The 22,953-nt window shown below is 36.8% G+C and overlaps 1 protein-coding gene across 13 annotated transcripts in view; it reads left to right on the plus strand.

Annotated features, from left to right (window-relative positions):
- The window catches only part of MGAT4C (MGAT4 family member C), a 427,868-nt gene that overhangs the window by 399,151 nt on the left and 5,764 nt on the right, over nt 1–22,953 (plus strand). For 11 of the 13 annotated variants that reach the window (XM_083820113.1, XM_083820112.1, XM_083820103.1 and 8 more), the window contains one exon: nt 19,787–19,942. In XM_083820113.1, coding sequence (XP_083676239.1) covers nt 19,814–19,942 — 129 coding nt within the window. In that variant the 5' untranslated portion in view covers nt 19,787–19,813. Of the gene's footprint in view, nt 1–6,998; nt 7,326–12,941; nt 13,436–19,786; nt 19,943–22,953 lie in introns of those variants that run through there. The other 2 variants (XM_083820105.1, XM_083820104.1) reach the window with 2 other exon arrangements.

A 22,953-nucleotide genomic window follows, 5' to 3' on the forward strand; every position in this document is an offset into this window, starting at 1 on the left:
TAACTAAAACATGCTGAGATATATTTATATTCATAACCAACAGCACATTCATTTTACTGCTTAACTAGGCAATAAAAATGCACAACAGCATTTAAAGAATAACTTATCATGCTGAATTCAATCATATTTTAGCAATATTTCTCACTATTGTGCCTGTTGACACATGTTCCACATTTGGAATTTCTCACACCATGAAAAAAAGTTAGAATATGGAGACAGGCATCAGATCAAAATTAAATGGAAAGATCTAACTATTTAAATAATTGATATTTTTGCACTTCTTTATAAATCATTGTATGTTGTAGGCCAGTATAAAAATGCAAACTATGTTTCATACAGTTTAACACGAACAGAAATGATAAAAAAGCATGACGTAGTACTGAGCTACAGAACTACAAATATGAAAGATTAAGTATAACCTGTGTTATATTTCTAATAATCTCAATTTCTGCTAATGAAAAATAAGTAGGCACAAACTTGCATATATTGCACAAACTTGATGGAAATACTGACTTTAGAAAATGAACTGTCTAACTTTTCAAGTAGAACTTTAAAATGATGTACTGGTATGGTTAATGGGAATCCCAGAAAGATGTATTTTGACCTATTGATATTACAAAGGTATACTACATTGGTATTGTAGGGTTTTCACTATCAGAGGCCCATTGAAAACATAGGCTGATGTTTGTCTGCAGTCCAGATGTATTACAAAGTTACACAGGAAATTTTATATGAGTGTCTCAATGGTCATTAGAACTCATTCAATTGTATAAAAATAGTAGAAATTCTTCTACTTCTCATTCCCACCTAAAATTTTAAAAAAGCTATACACATGTGTTGTGGTTTAACCCGGCTGGCAGCTAAACACCACACAGCCGTTCGCCCACCCTCCCCCCTCCCTCTCTGGGATGGGGGAGAGAAACGGGAAAGTGAAGCCTGTGAGTTGAGATAAAGACAGTTTATTAAGACAGGAATATAATAATAACAATAATAATAATAATAGTGATAATGATAATAGTATTAATAACAATAATGTGTAAGAAACAAGTGATGCACAATGCAATTGCTCACCACCCGCTGACCGATGCCCAGCCTATCCCCGAGCAGCCCCCCCCACCCCGGCCAGCCACCCCTACATATTGTTTAACATGACGTCAGATGGTATGGAATACCCCTTTGGCCAGTTTGGGTCAGCTGTCTTGGGTCTGTCCCCTCCCAGCTCCTGCTGCACCCCCAGCCTGCCTGCTGGCAGGACAGAGCGAGAAGCTGAAAAGTCCTTGGCTTGGTGTAAGCACTGCTCTGCAAAAATTAAAACATCAGCATGTTATCAGCATTCTTCTCATCCTAATTCAAAACATAGCACCCTACCAGCTACTATGAGAAAAATTAACTCTGTCCTAACTGGAACCAGGACAACATGCTGAGCAACAATTAGATATTATATCATACTGAGAGTTGATGGCACCTAAAGCTATAGCTGTATTCTAACTTTTGACCTCATGTTCTGGAAGTAACTATTAAGAGCAGGAAGCTATCACAGCACAATTTCCTTTTGTTATCTCACAGCTTTTCTTTAAATGTCTATCTCCAAAATTCCATGGCGCACTATTAAAACTACTCCAACCACCAATGTGTAAAAAACCTACAAGAAAAATAATTAAGAAGATTCCAGTCCACGTTATGTGTCCCTCTCACTACCATACCTACTTCCATCAAACAATGACAACTAAAAAAGCAGGTAGGAGTGAGAGTCAGAATTTTGTGGCATTTTCACCCTTGTTTATTCACAACATTAAGGATTTATATAAAATTAATAAATGTGAACTTAGAATGAAAGAAGCGCTGAGCTTGATTTTCAAATTGCAGACAATTTGCCTTTTTCTCTAATTTGCTACAATTATATTCCTGAGTTGCATATTTCTAATATATAAATCAGTAAGTCACCATGTAGCACATGCTTGGCTGCATTTGCAAATATGTTTAGTCCCGCTTCCCTCATCCACGCACACAACAGCCAGGCAAAAAAAAAATGTTACCTAAATATCTACAGTAAAAAATATTGATCAACTGTACTGAAAATACTTTATTTTCTGAGGACACTGTCTGTGTTTGATGCACATATGTCCATGATCTCCAGAGCTTCAATTTAAAAGCATATTCTGACACATCTTGCTGCTAAACAGGTTTTAGACCATGCATTAGTAGTGGCCTCTCTGATACTCTGCAGGTGTAATGTCTCAGAACGCCATTGCTTATCATCCTGTCTCCTGCTTGGCACAAGCACAGCTTTTGGAATCATGATAGCATTGGGTGCGAACATGTACCTTCCCTCTTTCAATTGTTGAATGACTGTTTACTTTGTGCCCTGGAATACTGAACACATTTTGGCTTAGCTGGGTTTTATTTACTTATCTTCCAGTGTTTCTTAGTGATTTATTTTTATTTTTATTTTTATTTGGGGGGGGGAGGGGGGAGGAGGGAAAGAGGGCGGGGAGGTAGGGAACAGGAGGTTTTGTGTACACAGTCCTTGGATGTTGTAGTGGGTTTACGTGGCAAGGTTTTCATAGCAGGGGGCCATAGGGGTGGCTTCTGTGAGAAGGATCTAGAAGCTGCCCCATGTTTGGTAAGGGCCCCACTGCTGACCAGAGCTGAGCCAATAAGTGATGTTGTTTTGCACCTCTGTGAGAGCATATTTAAGACAGGGAAAAAAAAAATGCTGCACCACACAGCAGCTGGGAGAGTGAGAGGTGTGAGGAACAGCCTTGCAGGCGCCAAGGTCAGTGAAGAAGGAGGGGGAGAGGTGCTCCAGGCGCCGGAGCAGAAGTCCCCTGCGGCCTGTGGTGAGGACCATGGTGAAGCAGGCTGTCCCCCTGCAGCCCATGGAGTACCACGGTGGAGCAGGGTTCCACGCTGCAGCCTGTGGAGGAGACCACAGTGGAGCAGGTGGACCTGCACCGATGGAGACTGCGGCCTGTGGAAGACCCCTGCCGGAGCAGATTCCGGGCCGGACCTGTAGCCCATGGAGAGGAGACCATGCAGGAGCAGGTGACCTGGCAGGAGCTGCTGCCCGTGGGGGATCCAGGTTGGAGCAGTTCGCTCCTGAGGGATGGACCCCGTGGAACGGACCCATATCTGGAGCAGTTCTTGAGGAGCTGCTGCCTGTGGGCAGCCCACGCCGGATCAGTTCACCAAGGACTGCATCCCGTGGGAGGGACCTCACAGCACAGGGGACAAGAGTGACCGAGAAGGAGCGGCAGACAAGAAGTGCTATGGACTGACCATAACCCCCATTCCCCGGTTCCCCTGCATCACTTGGGGGGAGGAGGTGGAAGAGGGTGGTTGGGGGGGAAGGTGCTTTTGGTTTCTTTCCTTTGTTTCTCACTTCTCTAGCTTGTTAGTAATAAGCAATAAATCTTACTGTCTCCCTATGCTGAGTCTGTTTTGCCCATCACAATAATTACTGTGCGATCTCCTCATCCTTATCTCAACCCTTGAGCCCTTTTCATCTTATTTTCTCCCCCTTCCTCTTTCAGGAGGGGGAGTGAGAGAGCGGTTGTAGTGGAGCTCAGCCGCCCACCCGAGTAAAACCACCACAGATGTGTGAGGATATCTGGGCCAAAGTCAATGGGGAATTGAAGATTTTCACTAATCTCATGAATTTTCCATTTTTCATCAGTTTTAGCTAAAGATTAACTGGTAGCAGTTCCCTTATATTTCACTAAATTCAGGAGGGAGCATGTTAGCCTTTGGAAATAAGTATGAGTAGAAAGATTACATGCAAAGCTCTGAAAGAAACACTACTATGTATCTCATTTTTTCCTTTGGTATTTTTAGAGATAAATATTGCATCAATTTGATTTTCAGATTACAACTGATAGGCTTTTGGTGTTGGAAAAGTTTTAAGAACATTTTAGGAAATACAATTGATTGTACTTTCTACTAATAGACTATTGGGTGGTAGCAGCGGCAGTAGTCTTGTGTTTATTCCAGCTATTTTTAACCACGTAAGAGGTAGGGATCAAGGCTAAGCTAGTTACCTAGGTTATTTCTACAGTCAGTAAATAAAGAGAAAGGCACTTAAAAGAAGCATTCATTCCCTTGCTATCAATGCAGTTGAAATGAGTCACCGTTGGGAATTGCTAGTCAGAATACACTTGAGTGTAAAGGAAGTATAAATCAGATAGTTTAGTTAGATAAGACAATTAAAGTCAAGTGACATGAATTCTAAAAAGTTATTATTCTATATAGAGAGAAGACCCCATGTCCTAGAAGAGAAAGTGGCAAATTTAAATTGGCATAGTATTCAGTCTTAGTTCAAATGCAGAGTATGATCTAAACTCTGCCCTCTGATAAAGAAGCAAGTTGCATTGGACAGTAGTAATAGAAGTGCTAAAAACCTTCTTAATTCCACACTTTTACCTGCCTGAACACACTTACACCTTTACAGGGAAAACAGAGATAAACTGGCTATGTTGACTTAATCTTTCCTTTCTTTAGTGGCAGATCTACAGAGGATGATACAGAATTAGAGTCATTTTACAATTAATGTGCAAAAAAATTAGATTTCATCAGAACACAGCTCACATTTCCATTGTAGAAAGTGTGCTGAGGTCCTTGGCATATTCTTTCTAAGACTTTTTCTCCTTTAGGATCTAAAGACACTCATCAGAAGAATTTACCAGCAATTTGAAATACTAGCAGCTCTTGTGTCTTGCAGATGAGAATGATAAGTGTAGCATCTAGAACTACATTAGGAGAATCTTTGGACAATTTCTTTTAAACCAACATTAATTATTTGCATTTATCTTTGGTCCTATAGCAACACAGGAGAAAGAACATTGATTATCAACATTCTGCTGAGTTGGAATTCTTAGGACCATAGAGAAAGTGAATAGATAACATTAGTGTAAATACAGGTCAGTGTACATTAGTGTAAAAAAAGCTGCCAAACTAAATTTTTGCACAAACTTCTGGTTCAATAACTAAATTATTAAAAATAAATAAATAAATAAATAACCCTTTAGACATTCAGGCAACCTGATCCTGAAAAGTGTCTGGTTCCCTCTTCTTTTCCTCCTGTCACACACTTATGTCACCATTAGCCTTCTCTTCTCCAGGCTGAACAGTCCCAGCTTTCTCAGCTTCTTGCATGAAAGATGCTCCAGTCCACTAATCAGCTTCATGGCAAAGTGTTGGATTTGCTTCAATAAGTCCATATTTTATTTATTTATTGTTTTGTTTTGCTTTGCTTTGTTACTGGGTAGCCCAGAACTGCTCCAAAAGTGTCCTCATCAGTACGGAGTAGAAGGTAGAAGGATCTTTCTACCTGATGAAAATGGTCTTCCTAATGCAGGCAATGATGCTATTTGCCTTTTTGCTGTGAGGGCACGTTGCTTGCCTATGGACAATTTCTTGTCCACCAGGACCCCCAGGTCCTTCTTGGCAAAGCAGTTTTCCAGCTACTCAGACCCTAAACCTCTACTGGTGCATGAGATTATTCATTTGCCCCTGTTGCATTTCCTGAAGTTCCTCTCTGCTTTTTTCTCCAGCCTGTCCAGGACCCTCTGAATGCTAGTACCACCATCTAGTGTCACTCCTCACAGTTTTGTATCATTTGTGAACTTGCTCAAACTGCACTGTGTTCCAGCACCAAGGTCATTAATTAAGATGTTGAAGAATCTCATGTTCAACAGTCTGCATGGTTTCACTTGTTGACAGTTTACAGTCTTGCTTGTAAACAGATGTTTACAAGTCTTACAAGGAGCAGCTGAACTGGGTAGTTTAGCCTAGAGAAAAGGGGGCTCAGTAGAGACCTTATCACACTCTACCATTGCCTTAAAGGAGGCTATACTGAGGTGGGGATCTGGCCCTTCTCCCAAGTACCATGTGATAAGATGAGGGGAAAATGCCTCAAGTTGCACCAGGAGAGATTTAGGTTGGATATTAGGAAAAATTTCTTTACTGAAATGTTTGTGTGGCACTGGAACGGGCTGCCCAGGGAAGTGGTAGAGTCACCATCCCTGGAGGTCTTCAAGAAACATGTAGATGAAGAACTTAGTAGCATGCTTTAGTGTTGGACTTTAATACTAGCTTAAAGGTTGGACTAGATGGTCTTAGAGGTCTTTCACAAAGTGAATAATTATATGATTCTATGATTTTAAAACAGTAACGATCGCAGTATTGATTCCTGGAGTACACCAATAGTGATTTGACTCCAACTGGACTTAATGCCAAAGAATAATAGTAACGTTGAATTAATCTCACTCTTAAAATGAGATGAATCTATTGGATTGTTCCCTGAAGTGAAAAACGTCTAATATATCATAATTTGGGTTCTAAAACTATGGAAATAGAATTTCTCAGTAACGTGTAATTAATCCCTTATATTTTGAAATTGTTACAAGCATAGTTAATTTGAAATTCTGAAAGTGTTCAACCCTCTCTGAAATGCTGTTGCATCCTGTAGCATATCTGCAAAGTCAGTATACACCTACACAAACACTGTAATTATCTAAGCTTTATCTTTTCCATTACATTTAAGGTTGAGCTTGAAGAGGCATGTTCTTATTGTGTGTGTTTGGAGTGGATTGAGTTGTGGGTTTAAAGTGTCATTTTCCTTTCTACTTTTCACAGAACAGAACTTTTGGGGAAGGAATCTGATTTCAAATACCTGATCTTATCTGACATTCAGAAAATACTTTCTGTACAGCAATTGACCGGTAGCAGTAAGGTACACAATAGACTGTGTTATCATGGATGTTCCTCACTTGTTCTTTTTACCCTTGTGTTCTGAAGCCCACAAATATAAAATAAACAAACTACAAAGCAACAATAAAGAGAAAACACTGTATTATGAATGTGATATCTTCATGTGTATGATATATATATATAATAGAAATTATGGTTGTTCTTACTCCTTTAAAAATAATTTTCTCTGTTCAAAATATTTAAAAATATGGAAGAACATATACATTGTTATTCTTCTAACATTAGCGGATGAGAGAAGTTCTTGAAGGACTCTAATAATTTTTGATTGCCATTTATGTCTTTTAAAAAATGAAAATTTCCAGAAAGTAGAAAAGAAATTACTTTTGATTAAGCACAATAATAACTTGCAATGAATTTATCACATATGTGAAGAAGCTTTTTTTACAAGTCTTATGAAGCTAAATTATGCAAAAGGCTACCTTTTTTTTTTCTTTTCTTCTAACATTAGAAGCATGGAATTCATCCCGTGTCGTACTGTAAATCTTTTCCTATTGGCTTCTTTTTGACTATGATCTACTTATATAAGCTCTAATTTGGAAAAATAAAAATAAAAAAAGGTAAGTACTTGATTTTAAAGACATTGAAATCAGTGTTCAAACCCAAAGAATGCAAAGAATGTTTGATCCTTTTGATATTTTTAGTCACTGCTGTGTACACTATCCGGGAGGGTGGAGGGGGCTGGGGAGGGGAGTATTATGCTTATTTAATTCCCTTGAATGTTGTTTCATGATATTTCTCAGAGAAACTTCATGATAATGCTCAGAGAAGCCATTCTATGATTCTATGAAGGTAAATACTCAACTGAACCTCATCAGTACAGTCAAATTAGAATGCTATCCTATTATTGTTGGATATGGTAGACAATGCAGTTTGTTTCTTCATTCCTGGATTTCCTGTGTCTCAGGAATACTACAGATGAAAGTTCCTCCTTTGATGTATATGGTTTGCAGTAAAGAGCTCAGATCTACTAGAAAATGATTTTACAAGGACCTCAATTTCCTCTGTAGATATACTTTTTTAAATAATAATAATAATAAAAAAAAAGCTAAAAAAAGATTTCTGTAAAAGCTCATATATATCAGTGGCTTCAGCTGCTGCTTCTGCAGAAAATGCTTAGTTCAATCTCTTTATTGTTCTAGAGATTCACTCAAGAAATCAACAGCAATAAAAAATATTTCAGATATATTCTACATTTGGGGTTTGATCTTTGCCCATCAAATTCTTTGAAATAGATACTACTTTGAAGAGATAATAACAAAGGAAGTAGAAAAGTATTTCTAGAGAGCTAGTGAATTCTAGAGAATTCTAGAGAGCTAGTATATTCTTATATCTAAATTGCAAATCAGGTGTACAAATAAGGAAATTAATAATTTCTGAATTCACTTTATTCAGTAATATATTTTCTTCAATTTGTCTTAGAATTTTGTAGATCCAGACAGCCAAGAAACAGTATTAGTTCCTTATTTTTCTACTTTGTCATTACTTTTTGTGGCTGCCAAATACCGAAGTTAGGTAAGATTCATGTCACTTAGTTTTAGCTATGTAAAAGCTGAAATGTGCTCTTGCTCTTTTTCTCTCTCTCTCATTTGTGGAAGTTAGTGAATTATCTGTTACAACCTTGCCACCCCCCCCACCCCCAACACCTGAAAAAAAAAAATGTTTTTTGAGCCAAAACACATCACCATTCAGATGACAGTACATGAACATACAACCTAGCATGATGCCTTGAGTCTTCTGGAAAAAGAAGCTGAATGGTATTCAAGAATGTGGTCAAAATTGCCAGCTCTCCAATATAAGTAGCTCTTTGGTGAATACCAAGGTCTACATAAAAGGTATCACATTACTTTGAGAAGTTAAGAGAACCAAGATGAATGATGTGCACAATAGATATCCTACCTTTAGACTGAAGAGTCTGTCTGTGTCTTGGCTTACCCACACTACCTGGTAAAAGCAGAATCTCATTTCACTCACTGCATTGAAATGAAGCAGCTCCCTGCCTTATTGTCCTACTGTATAGAGAATTTATTCCATATAAAATTATATACTTCATCTGAATGCATCAAATGAACTGACTTTCTGATCTTGCCATGTACTGTGGGTGAGTCAAAGATACAGACAGCCCATAGATTACTTCCCCCATTAACACAACCTGAAGGCATGAGCCCACTGTGGCTGTTAAGCTCTTTAATGGGTATCTCTGCTTTCAAATATCATGTAGTAAAGACATTAAGATCTTACTCTGGGACATGCAGGTAATAGTACATCTTCTGTGTGTTGTACTGTGATGAATCCATTGCGCAGAAACTGTAGCACCAGCAAAACGATGTTCTGGCTAATGCCTGGGGGAAGCATGAGAGAGTGATACCTGGAGTCAGAGAACTGGCTTGCATGATGCATAAAAGGAATTGTCTCAGGATAGACAACCAAAGTCATTTTTTTATAAGGAAGATAACTTACAGGAGTCTACTACAACCAAGAAGTGCCAGCCACAGTGTCATAGATGGAGAAGACCTTTGATTTGATCTTAAGATATTGTCAGAATTAGAATAATTCTATGCTCAGGAAAGGTATGGGTCCATGCTGTAGGTCCTTGCTTTGTAGTTTGAGCCAGTGAGTTATTGTATATGTGCTATCCCCGTAAATGAAACAAAAGAAACAAAGGAAAAATGTGGGTGGAATTGCACCCTTTTCATACCTGTATCCATATATCTCACACTGGTTTTGTAGCCAGTGAAGAGAAACGGGAATTTTTAGGGCACAATTCATCTGATATATTTTAGACCCTGACTTTAGAATGAGATGAATCACAACATACAAACACATTTTTCTGCACTGGCTATAAAAGAATCCTAAGTGTGACTAGCTCAGACATTGCCATCATAGTTGTCTGTGTTTGGTCAAAAGAATGTCATTCTAAGAAGACAACAAAAAACAACTCCAATGAGCTCACAAGTAATGGAACATATATTCAACAGATGTATCCCAAAAGTCCAAATGGAAGAATGGACTGAATATGTCACCTCAGGAGCTAGGCCTTCATGCATCAGTTCACAAATATATGTGCTCCTCTGTTGTAGTGTTTCCTGGAAGCCTAGTATTTCCTGGATTGCCTTTCTCTTGTTATTAAAGGCCACTAAAACTATTTTCTTCATAACTGGTTAGGAAACATAGAGTACTGGAGATTTTAAAAGCATTTACAATAGTGTTTCATGTCACTGCTTCGTTGGACTGTTAGTCTCCCTGAGCTGTCTATTGCAGTGGCAGAGAGAGGCTTCTACAAAAGGTGGTTCAGAGTAACAGTATAAGGCAGGCACTCCAAAGGAACCAGTCTGAGCAAAGTGGCATGTGTACAATCATATAAGCCTCACCATAAAACACATATTTAAAAATAAGAGAGCTATTGCACATGTAAGAGGGCTAATCTAGGAATGGATACGAATTGCAGAATATAAAATCAAACATTTTTTTAATGTCATAGAGGTTTTACGTCTATTATTCGCCTTTTTATTTTATCTAATGTATTATGGATATTTTGTTTCTTAGTAAAAACACTTCACTGTTTGTATTATAGTATGTAGGACCAACTAAAACTTTAAATTAACAATCAGTATTTTTGAACTTTAGTTGCAAAGACATGTTATTTATTTATTTATTTATTAGTCAAAAATTCTTTTACTGTACTTATTTTTCCCTAAACTCTAAAATTCAATTTCCTCTCATAAATACACTCCAGTTACTGGTATTACAAAAATGAGAAAAGCAGATTATGAAAGTGGACATTCATACTTATTAAACTTATTCTTGACAACATTTAAGAGAACTCCTTTCTGTCTGTGTATTGAATTCATCAGAGTGCTCTGAATTGCTCTCAATAGCACATTCACTCACACTGAAATAACTGTTTTAATTATTAAGCACGTCTCTGTGATATTCTTGTAATTTAAGAGACACAAAAAATGAAAGCTTCCTGTCACTAATCTGAAGCAATATAGACTCTTTAGAGAAAAAACAGTTTGGAAGTTTAAATTTAAAATACTCAATACAAAATCATCAAAGGCCCCTTTAAAGGTTTATTCATTCCCTACTATCAAACTCTATTTATTTAACTATTAATTGGGTGCAGGAGAAAAAAAAAATCACAATGCAATTTTTTATGATTTTTTGCCATTAGAAAGTTTGGTAGCAGTCAGTCTTTTACTGCTATGGTTTGAGTTTATATATAGTAAGTGATACACAGAATAGCGGAAAAGGTCATTTAAGCCTTTATTGATCATCATCATGGCACCAAGGGGCATGGTTTGGTGATGGGACTCTGTAGGTCAGGTTAATGGTTGGACTTGATCTTGAAGTTCTTTTCCAACCTAGATCATTTTACAACTATATGAGTCTATCATGTTTGTCATATGCTAGGGATAAGAAGTCTATCCTCCACACCTGACAGGCAATTTTATTGATGTTTTGGTTTTGGGCTTCTTTAAAAAAAATAAAAAATAAAAAATAAAAAAAAATCTCTGTCAATGAAGCCTTGGAAAACAAAGTTTTTCTTATGTTACAAAATTTATCTCTGGCATAACTTAACAGATACAACTTAATACAATATTAGTAAACAGATAGATTGAAGCTGGGAGAAAAATGAAATAAGCATCTCCTGAAGAAATTAGAAAAGAATCTGCTACAAGGCAGAGGACGCAATCCCTTCTGCTTCACTACTATTTTTTTGAATGATGGCACATCAGATTAATGAAATGAAGTTCCAACTGTTCTTTGGATATCAGAGGTTACCACAGAGAGATGCACACAGAATTATTTAGGCTTTGGAGAAATGTCCCCTACACAAATGGAGCTAGTTTTATTTGACAGATCACAAAGACAGAGGGTAAGCAAATATGATGCATGTGCTCACAGAGAAACCATGCCTTCATGGATCTGAAATGCTTCTTAGTCCTTTGTGTAGCTATGCATCCCAGGACTCTTCTCATTTCTGCCTAGAGACACTTTTCTGAAGCCTGCTGGAAATCTGATGAGTAAACTTAAAATTGCCATCATGGTAGTGGAAAGCTGCCAGTGTACATGTTGTGTTTTCTGGGCAACCAAAGGCTTCCTTTCTATGAAGCATCTATTTGCATGGACTCTAATTGACAGTAGGCAGAACTGACTTGGAATGAAGAAGCAGTAATGAAACCTCTCCCACATCTCCTGCTTAGCTTGCATGACCTAATTGCATTTCAGTGCGAGATAATATGTTGCAGATTTTACTGTACTTCTAAAATTGTCTCTCTTATTTACACAACTAACATCAATTAATGAATAATCACAGCTAGACTAGCCCATAAATAGCAAATAATTTTAATGTTTTCTTGTCAAAAAATAAACAAATGCCAGAAGGGCTCATAGTCTGAAAATCCCCAAGTAGCTTCCAAGATATCAGTGGAGTTTCTGCTGGTAAATCTGGATACAGAATCAGAACTGAAGATGACAAATTTTGGGTGTATCTTGCCCCCACTGGATTGCTTCTACTGAAAAGAAAGCAGAAAATTATTACTGCGTTATTTTTTATTGTGACAATATATGAAGTTCAACACATAAAATATCTTTAAAACAGGAACAAAATGTAGCTTTTAATAAAGAATTCTTTTCATTCTGTAGAAGCTTATTCACCAAGGTTTAGTGTTTTTGTTTTGTTTTGTTTTATTCTGATTTTTTTTTTCCTGGGTGCTTTTTGTTTTAAAGAAGAAGCAAATTGTTGGCCCTTAAACCCATACATAGTTTTCTAAGCCTTCTTTATAGAATGAATTAGTTAGTTTATTGATCAGGAAGCTGCTGTCTGAGTGCTCAGTGGAAAGTCTTAATGAAACACTTATCTGAGAAAAAGATTAGTAATACAGCCAGTGCAAACCAATTTTCTCACATTTAATCTCCTAATCTATTTTACATTATTTCCCAGGGGTGCCATGAACTTCACAGATACATGCTTTTGTGAAAATAATAAATTATTTGGCAGAATTTCATGAGATTGGAAGTTGCTCTATAACAGCTAGTCACATTTCAAAGTGGATTTTTTTCCTATTCTGAAATACTTAAACCTGGTCTAACTAGAGAGTAAAGTTCCCAGCATTGCCATTTGTTAAATAAATAAATAAATACATACATACATAAATAAAAGATTGGAACTCACACAATAAAAAATCATTGCTTTTAGATCTTGGCAGGATATTCCAAATGCACATTATTATGTTCTATATAATAAGTTCTATGAAATAATGTGTAAGGATGCCATGTTAAAATAGCTTTTAATACCTGACATAGGTCCATAAGATGCTACACAAGATGTATCCTCAGAAGTGCATACTTCTCACGAAAGATATTCCTTGTTCCTCATTGCATAATACCTCTCAGAGTTCTGCAACTCTGGTAATGTTACTGCATTGTAACTAGCCACAGAAACTGTGAAACAAGAAGAGCATGGGGGATTATCACTACTTAGTGGCGAGCATCACTTTTTGTGTTTCATCAAATGATTGCTCTAAATTGATCATATACTGCCTGCAAGGAGGCTCTTTCTTCTCTCCACATCAAGACTACAAATGAATAAAGATGCCAGCTACCTTTCTGTGAAATGAGGCTACATGATGTGCTGTAGAGAAAACCATGATCAGGTTCAGCCAGGGTAAGAATGAAACTTTTCTGATAAATCCTAATTGGTTTCGGTCAAAACTTATGTTGCTTTTCTTTTCACCAGCAAAAATTTGTCTTATTCAAAAGTTTATCTAATTCTTTGTGCAATTCCATTACAATGGTGATGTCCAGGATACTTGGTTATGGCCTAAGACTAACTCTTAATGTAAACCTCAGGTAAGAGACTGTGGGACCCTGAGTTAAAATTTAGCTTACAGAATAAGTCTCATTAGCTAATATAGCCTGTGCTTTCAGTGAACGTACTGAGACCTGCAGAAGTGTATTCAGACCAGTATGTCTCACTAATATATTCAGCTTAGTTCCTAACAGATTCAAGAAATTGGGTTTGCCTCTCTGTATGCATTGTATGTGATATTCCCTGTACTCACACACTATACAAATATTATATGTGGTAGTTGTCCATAAAAGTTTCAGCTTGCTGTTGAATCTATCAGAGCTTGTATCCATGTCTTCCTTTTCTTTGTTGATGAGTCAATGGACAGAATCTGTTGAATACTTATTTAACTCACTTTTTAGCTTTATCTTTCTGTAAATTTTTTCATCTGAACAGAGTCCAATGCTATTTTCAATTCTAAGGCATTTCTACCTTTATTTCTGATGCATCCTAAACCCCCACTCCTGAATCTCCAACTGCTTCTAAGGTTACTCTCTCTGGATATGAGTGTGTTCTCTTCATGCCCATCCTGTTCTTCTTTTCCCTTTGCTTCGTCTCTCACAGCAGAACTTGAGGGCTCAGATTTCTTTGATATTTTTATAACCTTCTAGGCTCTTTCCAGAGAGTTCCCATTAACTCGTCATCTATATTATTTTTCTAAAACCCATTTTTTACACTACACTATGTTTGATAAAATATATCCAGTGGTATATTCTGCCACCCACCCAGTGATGGATTAGATAGTGCTTTACCATCTAAGTCAATACATCTTCCTATTTCTTAGTCATCTCTTCACTTTGGTTCAACTTGATTCCTCCATGCCAGAGGATACACTTTACATTTTGCACAGAGCACTGCAGCCAAAGTTCTGTAGTTCCATTTTATGTTATTTTAAAGCTGAAGACACTTCATCCTCCAATTTCCATATTAAATTCACACTTTACTTTTTTAATGTATTTTTGTACCTTGCCTTGGCTGAAGCATCTGCTCCCTCCCAAACTCTCAACCTTTGTTCCCAAATTGTCAGGTTCTGCGTATATCTATAAACTATTCCACTGTTTGAAATAATCTGTCACTTTTTGTGGATCAAGGAGCAATATACCTTTCACATTTTTTCTTATTTCTTTTTTTTTTTTTTCCAGAACCCATTTCATTTGCCTATCCTATCAGTGTCAATTTTGGGTAGCCTACCACTCATATACCTCTTTTTTTTTTTTTGCTTTCTGTATCTAGAATACAAGTTTCAGAAGACATGACAAACTCTAAGCCATTTATTTTGAGCACGTGGAGCTAAACAAACAATGGTAAACTATCTGAAAAATATACTTATTGCCAACTTAAAATCCAAGATCTAGCCTCTGTATTTGTTAGCCTCATTCTGAATTAAACCTTCCTTTCCCTCATACTAGTTTTTACTTCTCTGCTGCCAGTGACAGCTAACATCCTGCCTGTCAGCCTGAAATATTTTATACATACTTAGAGGCTTTCACTGTGACAGACCTGATGGGAGTCTATCTGAGCCCAATGGAATAGCCTATCCATTATAATTTTCTAGTTGACTACCAACAGTAGCTCAAATGTATATGGTAACTTATGTTTTTGTTTGTTAGTTTGTTTGTTTTTCATCTTGCTTAAGAAGACTGTGACACATGCAGATTTTTGTAATAGCCATGTACAAAAATTCTTTTTTTTTTTTTTCCTGTGCTTCCTTTGCTGTTTTTTAAAGAGGATTGAATGCAACCCTTGAGGCATCATGTGCAGCTTCCCAAAAAGAAAAGCTGAAAAACAAATTGGACAAGCATTAAGAAGTGCAAGTAAAGCATTTTAGTTATGCAACAGTGGAATGATATGTTCTAAGGCTGAGGAGTGAAAAAGCTTCTGAGCATCTTAGTCAAATCAGGGATTGCAATAAATTTCACAAAGGATTTAATAATCCAGTCATGTTTTTTATGTTGTTTTTGTTTTTGTTTTGTGTGTGTGTGTTATCTCTGGATTTTGTTTATATAATAAATGTAATAATGGATCTTCTTACCATATGCCCTAGAATACAGACTCTGCATTCAAAGGCAAAGCTTCATTTCTGATTTGGAAATATAACATAAAAATTATGCAGTTGTCACTTCTGACATCCATCAGTTCCTCAGTAAATAAGCAACTTTTCTTGAGCTGCTGGAGCACAGCACTCAGGCAGACTGGAATATAATATAAATATGATCTTGTTGTGGCATCTCTTTACATCTGTAGATGCAAGTAGATTCACTGTATTGGTAGGATAAGTCTAGGTCATTAACCCAGATTAGCATATTTAAGGGTAAAAGAACATCACAGGGCCTTTTGTTATATACCTGTTAGAAAAGCAAATAGATCAGGAAAATGAACAATAATCTCTAAAAGTGGGACAAAGCACAAATCCCAAGTATTGTCAGAAAGTGATGAAAAATTAAAATGAATTGAATATGAAATGGTTCATCACAGTGAGCTTGCATGTATGTAGTACAGAGAAGTTACTGCAGGGTTGGCAAAATAAAAATCCGCTGAAAAGGGGGAAAACAGGGAAGAAAATCTTGCTTTGGCACAAATTTTGTTATTTGAAAAAGCTATCTAGACATCACAAATGAAAGCTGTTTAAAACTTTTAACAACTTTACATTTAAATTTCATTTTTTATTGTTTGTTTCAAGGATTTGTTTATTAAGAGCACTATTACTAGAAAGTCACTAGGGATTTGCTTCTGAAAAAAAACATTTCATAAAATTCTGTTGAGTGTTGCAAATTCTGCAAAGGAAACATCACATTACTATGTGAAAATCAGGCTTGGTCTTTACCGAGCTTTCACACCTTTGCAGGTCCTATAAAGAACACCTTCTTTATGCTGCAAAGGCATGTGATTGCATATTTTAGTTCACTGTGTTTTCATTGCTGTATCATTTTTGAAAGTCAAAAGAATAAAAGTTTCATATTATTATGAAAAACTGTGCAAATATGCATGAGTACAAACAAATACTAGAGATTTGGGGTCTGAAGAAAATGAAGAAAACTAATCTCATTCAGAAAGGAAAAGAGTAAGAATTCATGCATGTATGTTAATAATTACATTTTAACTTCTTAATGCCAGCTTTATGAAACAAATTACCGTTATAACATTCTAATATCTACTTGTGCATGAACAATGAAAGCATAAAATCTGTGAGCAAAGCTGTGACTTCAGAACTGAATGATGACGCGGTATTTTTTTTCGATATTAGTCTTAGTTTTGAGTAATTATGAATATTCTGTTCAAATGGTCTTAAAGAACATCAGGGGTCTCACTGTGGAAAGTTCTGAGACTATTTGTCTAAAGATGACTGACATTACCTACACCAAAGGGAAAATTTACCTTTTTATTCTTGCAAATGTCACTTGTGTAGTATTCCACAATACAAAATTGGAAATAGAACAGCAAGAAGATGCAGTTCTAGGAAAGTGTAAGGAAATCTGCACGTACAAGTCTGCGCACCTTTTTTAGCTAAAGGCTCACATTATAAATATGCCAAATAGCACGTTCAGACTGGCAGAGAGAAACAGGCTTTGGAGCACGTTGAAGTCGGGCAAGAGTGCGTCCGCACTGCCATCTGGTGTTAGTGATTGCATCCATGTCTCTTTCATGATCTGCTGACAGTGACAGATGCCTCATCGCCGAGGTGTCCTTCTTTCTGGTTCCTTTGGTTGGTATAAACCAGTAAGTAAGTTTTATGAACAATTAAACAGCATTGGAACTGTGTTTTTCTTTCAACAGTTTCAAGGGTTCTATCTGTAAAACAAGAACGTTGTAATGACTTCATGTGAAACCAACACAAGAAATGCAAGTGTTTTCTTTTAAATGGTGGCCATACTAAACTCTTCTCTTTCTGCATATCAGCATTGGTAATAATAGTCCTGCATTCCTCCAGTTTCACCTGAATAATTCCCTCAAGTTCTGTTCCTAATCCAACAAAGTAATGATCTAATGAAAACTGCTTGTGCAAAAAGAAACAAAATATATCCACAAAACGTAGTTATAAACACCTTCCTCACACTTAGGGACTTCAGTCTGGTTGCTCAGAGCAAAGGCAAGGGAACTGTGTGATACCACAAGCCCAATCAGCAAATATGGCACAGTCATCTTGTGAGTGAAAAGACACTTGCTTATTCCCAAGTATTCCAAAGGAAAACTTCAGTGTGAGCAACTGTAGTGCATCTCTGCTACCCCTGAAGCAGCAAGAGGTTGTACGCACTCCAAGCACTACTTGAATTTTCAGTAGTCAAGCTAGCTTACACCATTCTCTGAGAGTTGCCAGTATTTCATCTTTCCAGGGATACTCTGATAAGTTTTTAAAAGAGTGCATTGTTTTGGAAAGCCATCTTTTTACTGGGAGAAATATATACATATACAGATATATATATGTGTGTGTATGTATGTATGTTTCATGGTCTGCTCTATAACAGGGGCAATCTTTCCACAACATTTCCACAACAACTGTTATCATGTCCTCTGACAGTCTGCTGAATCCACAGACCCCCCACTAACCACTGTTCTGTCACTGGAGAGGGAACAAGTCTGGAGATTCATGACCCTGATAGCTCCTTCCTGATATTCATTTTTATTAGACATTAAGGAAGAGTAAAGGGTTACTGTAACCTAAAAAAGTAGCTACATTAGACTTAATCAGCTTAAGTATGTTCAGTCTGCTTCAAACTTTCCCTTCATCAAAAAAATAGGCACAGGTCTGACCAATTAATTAAATATATATTGTTATTCTTTTTTTTTTTCTTTGTGCAACATATAAGTTGTTCTTATTCTCAGCACAGTGATTTTAAAAGAAGGCTTTGTACAACCAGTGTCCATTCACTGCAGTTCGTCTATATGCACAAAACCTAGTAGTCACATTTTTATATTACTCATTCTTGATGTATTTACCTTTCTGTTCTCTGGAGTCTACTGGACTTATATTTTGTACTCTTAGATAGATTTAATTAGTCTGGCAAAGCAAATATAGATTGAATTTTGCATTTGGAAGGTTTTTTGTTATTGGTCCAAAATTTCTCAACACGACATGACAAATCATAGTTGGGTATATTTTATCAGGTTAGTTATTCAGTGCTTTAAAAAATGAAGGTGTTTAAATATAGGGTTTAAACACCTCATATGTAGTGCTATTTACTACTTCACATAGTTTGTAGACCTTTACACTCTCTTTGTATATACCTTCAATATATTAAATATGATAAAAAATTAGACATTGTTATGGACAATAGCCATCATACTTTTACATTGAAAAACAGTGAAGATATAATTGATGAGTTTATAATATGCAGACCAGTCTGGAGTCCATTTTTTTTCTCAGTTTGTGGTCAGACATTTATCAAACACATGTAGTTCAAAGACGTAGTCAAATGCATTAACACAGGTTAATGCTTGTGATTTGTTAGCCAAAAATAGCATTATTCTTGTTTAAGTAGTAAAATGACTGACATAAATTTGTAACATTGTGATATGATTAAACAGTGCTGTTTCTTGATCTTGAACTGAACTAATGAGCTTTCTGATCCTCTGTGCCACCTTTCTTTGTCTGATTCATCTAACTGGGCCACAAAGGCATTCCAATGCTTAGATGTGTCCAGACTAAGCTAGACATCCATCTTTCTCTTACATTCAGCAGAGAAAATGACAGCTTCAGAGAGCCTTTTCATACTGGTGCAGATGTCCGAGGTTGAGGGATGTTGCACAGTCCTGGTACTGTTTCCATACTGCAGAAAAGATACCTCATTTATATCTGGCAGTTCTCATATTCAGACCTTTCCTATTGGCAGGGGAATTGAGTCATGTTATAACTTCCTCCTGGCCTATTGGCCTGGGCTGTCTTTGAAAGGAAGGGCAGGTGCACAGGGAAAAAATGTACAAATCATTTCTCTTGCCAGCCTAAAATGGGTAGGATGAAATGTGATATTTTCCTTTATTGACAAAAAAAAAAATGTTATAGGTTGGGTTATATATTAAGCTTGAAGCTTGAAGATGACCATGATTACATGGAATGAATTCCAATTTAAAGAGAATATTCTGTGCATGTTTGAAGATCTTCAATATATTTTTTTTATCATACCTAAAATATAGATGAAATAGTTCTTGTAACACTGTGGTTTTCTTTCATAGGTGACACTACTGTATACTTTTCTTCACATGAGGCACAACTTGAAATATTTTGATAAAATGAGATGCTTGCGGAAACGATCAGCAGTGTCATTCTTAGGAGTCCTTGTCATTTGCTTGCTGTTCATGAACTTGTACATTGAAGATGGTTATGTTTTGGTAAGTTTCTTAGATGGAAGAAATCCTGGAACAAATGGAAAAAACATATTCCTAGTGGATCAGTAAAGTTCATAATTCCTGCAGTTTCCCACAGTTAGTGTACCATTAGCAGTAAAGTATTGTCAACATATTTCCTGATGAACTCAACTTCATACTGCACTTAGGCGATGTCAGTAAGATCTGAACAGTCCTTTTTACAGAAGTAAAATATACAGTTGTTTGTTGTAAGTATGGGAGATAATGACTGCAGAAGACATTCTCTAATAGATATCTTCATCTGAGACAGAATATACCTTGTATTTCCCATACTTATTAATTTCCATCAGTTTTACTGTAGAAATTGTCTACACTCTGAATATTTTTGTAAGCTAGGAGCTCCTTTTTCAGTTCATACTGTAAATCTCACCTGTCAATACTATATTAAACATGTTTATAGGAATATAAGTATAGAAGAGAATTTACAGTAATTCCACATTCCTTTAAGGTCCTAGTAAAAACTATTTCTTCGTAGTGCTTTTATTCTGTGTTTTTCTCACATTCTGTTCCCCAGATTTGAGTCAGTAGGTTCAGCGCTACAATGTGAACAATTAGATATAAATGACAACTTGTGTAGGTTTACGATAGTAACAGAGATTTATCAAAAGATCTGAGTTAGGAATTTTAAAAAGTAGGCTACCGACAATGTAACATAACCCTGCAATTTATATGTATCCTATGGATGTCTCACTGATGAATGCCAAGTAAACTCTGATTATGGTTTGAATGTTCAGTTCATCATAGGTTGGATTTGGCCCAGTAAAATGATATTGCAACTTATTAACTGTAGCTTGCAAATAATAAAATGACTAAATTAAATATGTAACATTGTGATGTGATTAGACAATCCTCTTTCTTGATCTTGAATTGAGCTACTGAGTATTTTTTTCTGATTTTGTGGGCCACACTTCTTTGTCTGATTCATCTAATTGGGGCAGTATGAGCTTTCCAATATTCTAGAAGGTGAAATACATTCTCACTTGGGTTTGAAAAGCAATGTAATAATATCAAAAATGTGTAATATGTAAATAATAAAATACTTGAATTTATCAGAACTATGTATATATCTTGCTAGTGATTTTAATTAAAAACAGTTTACTCATAAGTTTATTTATTGCAATGTTGTTAATATTGCAAATATGATTAAGGCTATACTAGTGCTTTTTGACCTGTTGAAAAGATAACCCATGCTTCCAGCATGTTTCTCTATTACAGATATATTGTTTTCTCTAACAGTACGTGCACTAAGGTCTTTCATTGTTTTATTTATTCATAATTTTCTGGTTGTGATCAAATTTGACCTGGCTTATCACGTTTTTCCCCCGGTAGTATTTTCCCTGATGCTTCTTCTTGTTTCATTAATCATTTCCAAGTCCCCCAGATGTTTCTGAAAGTGCTTTTATTCTCACCACTAATGGTGTTCCTCTTGGTTTGTTTTTGAAACCTCTTCCTATCCTATTTGCCAGCTCCTCAGATGGCTCCAGGTCTTATTCTTAATTTGCTCTTTTCCCCCCATTTTTAGAAATTTGCTCTTTCATTGCTTCTCTCATCACTGTTCTGGCACGCTTGCATTCATGTAGCTCTCAGCCAAGTCTCTTGACAGTTCTCCCAGATCTCGTGATACATTTATGGTTCATCAAGCATTTTTCAAATGTGTTAGGTTCTCGACATTTTAGCTTATTTATTTAATTTTATTTTCAACTCTTATGACCATGTCTGACAGGTCTGTTAACTTGTCTGGTGTGCTTTCTCTGCTGAGGTAAAAAAATAAGTAGTTAATGTGTCGGTGGTAAGGAGAGACACACTTGGGGATAGCTTTCAAGGACAGCAGGCTAACCAGTTCCCATCATGAAATGAGAAAGATCCTCAGATCCCTGAAGACCTTCTGGCTTTCTAACTATAGCTGGTTTTCTGATGTAATATGTGCTGAAGATAACTGAGAGGACAGGTGTAAAAGGAACTGGTGTAATGGTCCAGTTACTCTTCCCAGTCTTAGACAGAAGGCCGTGCAAGGACATGTGAGGCTGGTACCTCTTTCTCCAGATGCAAGATGTAATGGGTGGACCTTCAGGAAGTTACAGTGAAAAATTGAGAGGCATTGTTGCAAATCTTAAGAAGGGAGAGTAGAACCTTCCCATTTCAGTTTAAGATTCTCACATGTCTGAAGAATCTCTGCAGGATTCCCTGAGTCCCTGCAGATAGTTTGCTGTGGAAATGGAAAGTAAGGACCCACTAGGGGAATTTTTTAAAGTTGGTTTGGTAGATGGTATGGTGTGCTGATGCATATATGTCAGCACGGCAATTTAAGATGCTTCTACTGGAGTGTGTGTACCATACCTAACCAAACATTTAGAAGACATGCTGAATTAATATAACACAGATGGCAATTTCTCTGTGATTTCCAGTTATTTTTTATATATACTCTCTGTTGTAAGTGAACTTCAAGAGAAGCATGCCTGACTAACTATTCTGTGAATACTACTACTACTACTATTATTATTATTATCATTATCATTATCATTATCATTATCATTATCATTATCATTATCATCATTATTTGGCCTGTTCAGCCTGGAGAAGAGGAGGCTGAGGGGGGACCTCATTGCAGCCTACAACTTCCTCGCGAGGGGGAGTGGAGAGGCAGGTGACCTATTCTTTGTAATCGCCAGTGACAGGACCCGTAGGAACGGTGTCAAGCTGAGGCACGGGAAGTTTAGGCTAGACATCAGGAAGAGGTTCTTCACCGAGAGGGTGGTCGCACACTGGAACAGGCTCCCCAGTGAAGTAGTCGCTGCACCAAGCCTGTCTGCATTTAAGAAGCGATTGGACTGTGCACTTAGTCACATGGTCTAAACTTTTGGGCAGACCTGTGCAGTGCCAGGAGTTGGACTTGATGATCCTTAGGGGTCCCTTCCAACTCGGGATATTCTATGATTCTATGATTATTATCATTATTATCATTATTATTATTATTT

This window comes from Anser anser, assembly GCF_964211835.1.
Source record: "Anser anser genome assembly, chromosome: 1".
Taxonomy (NCBI): Eukaryota; Metazoa; Chordata; class Aves; order Anseriformes; family Anatidae; genus Anser; species Anser anser.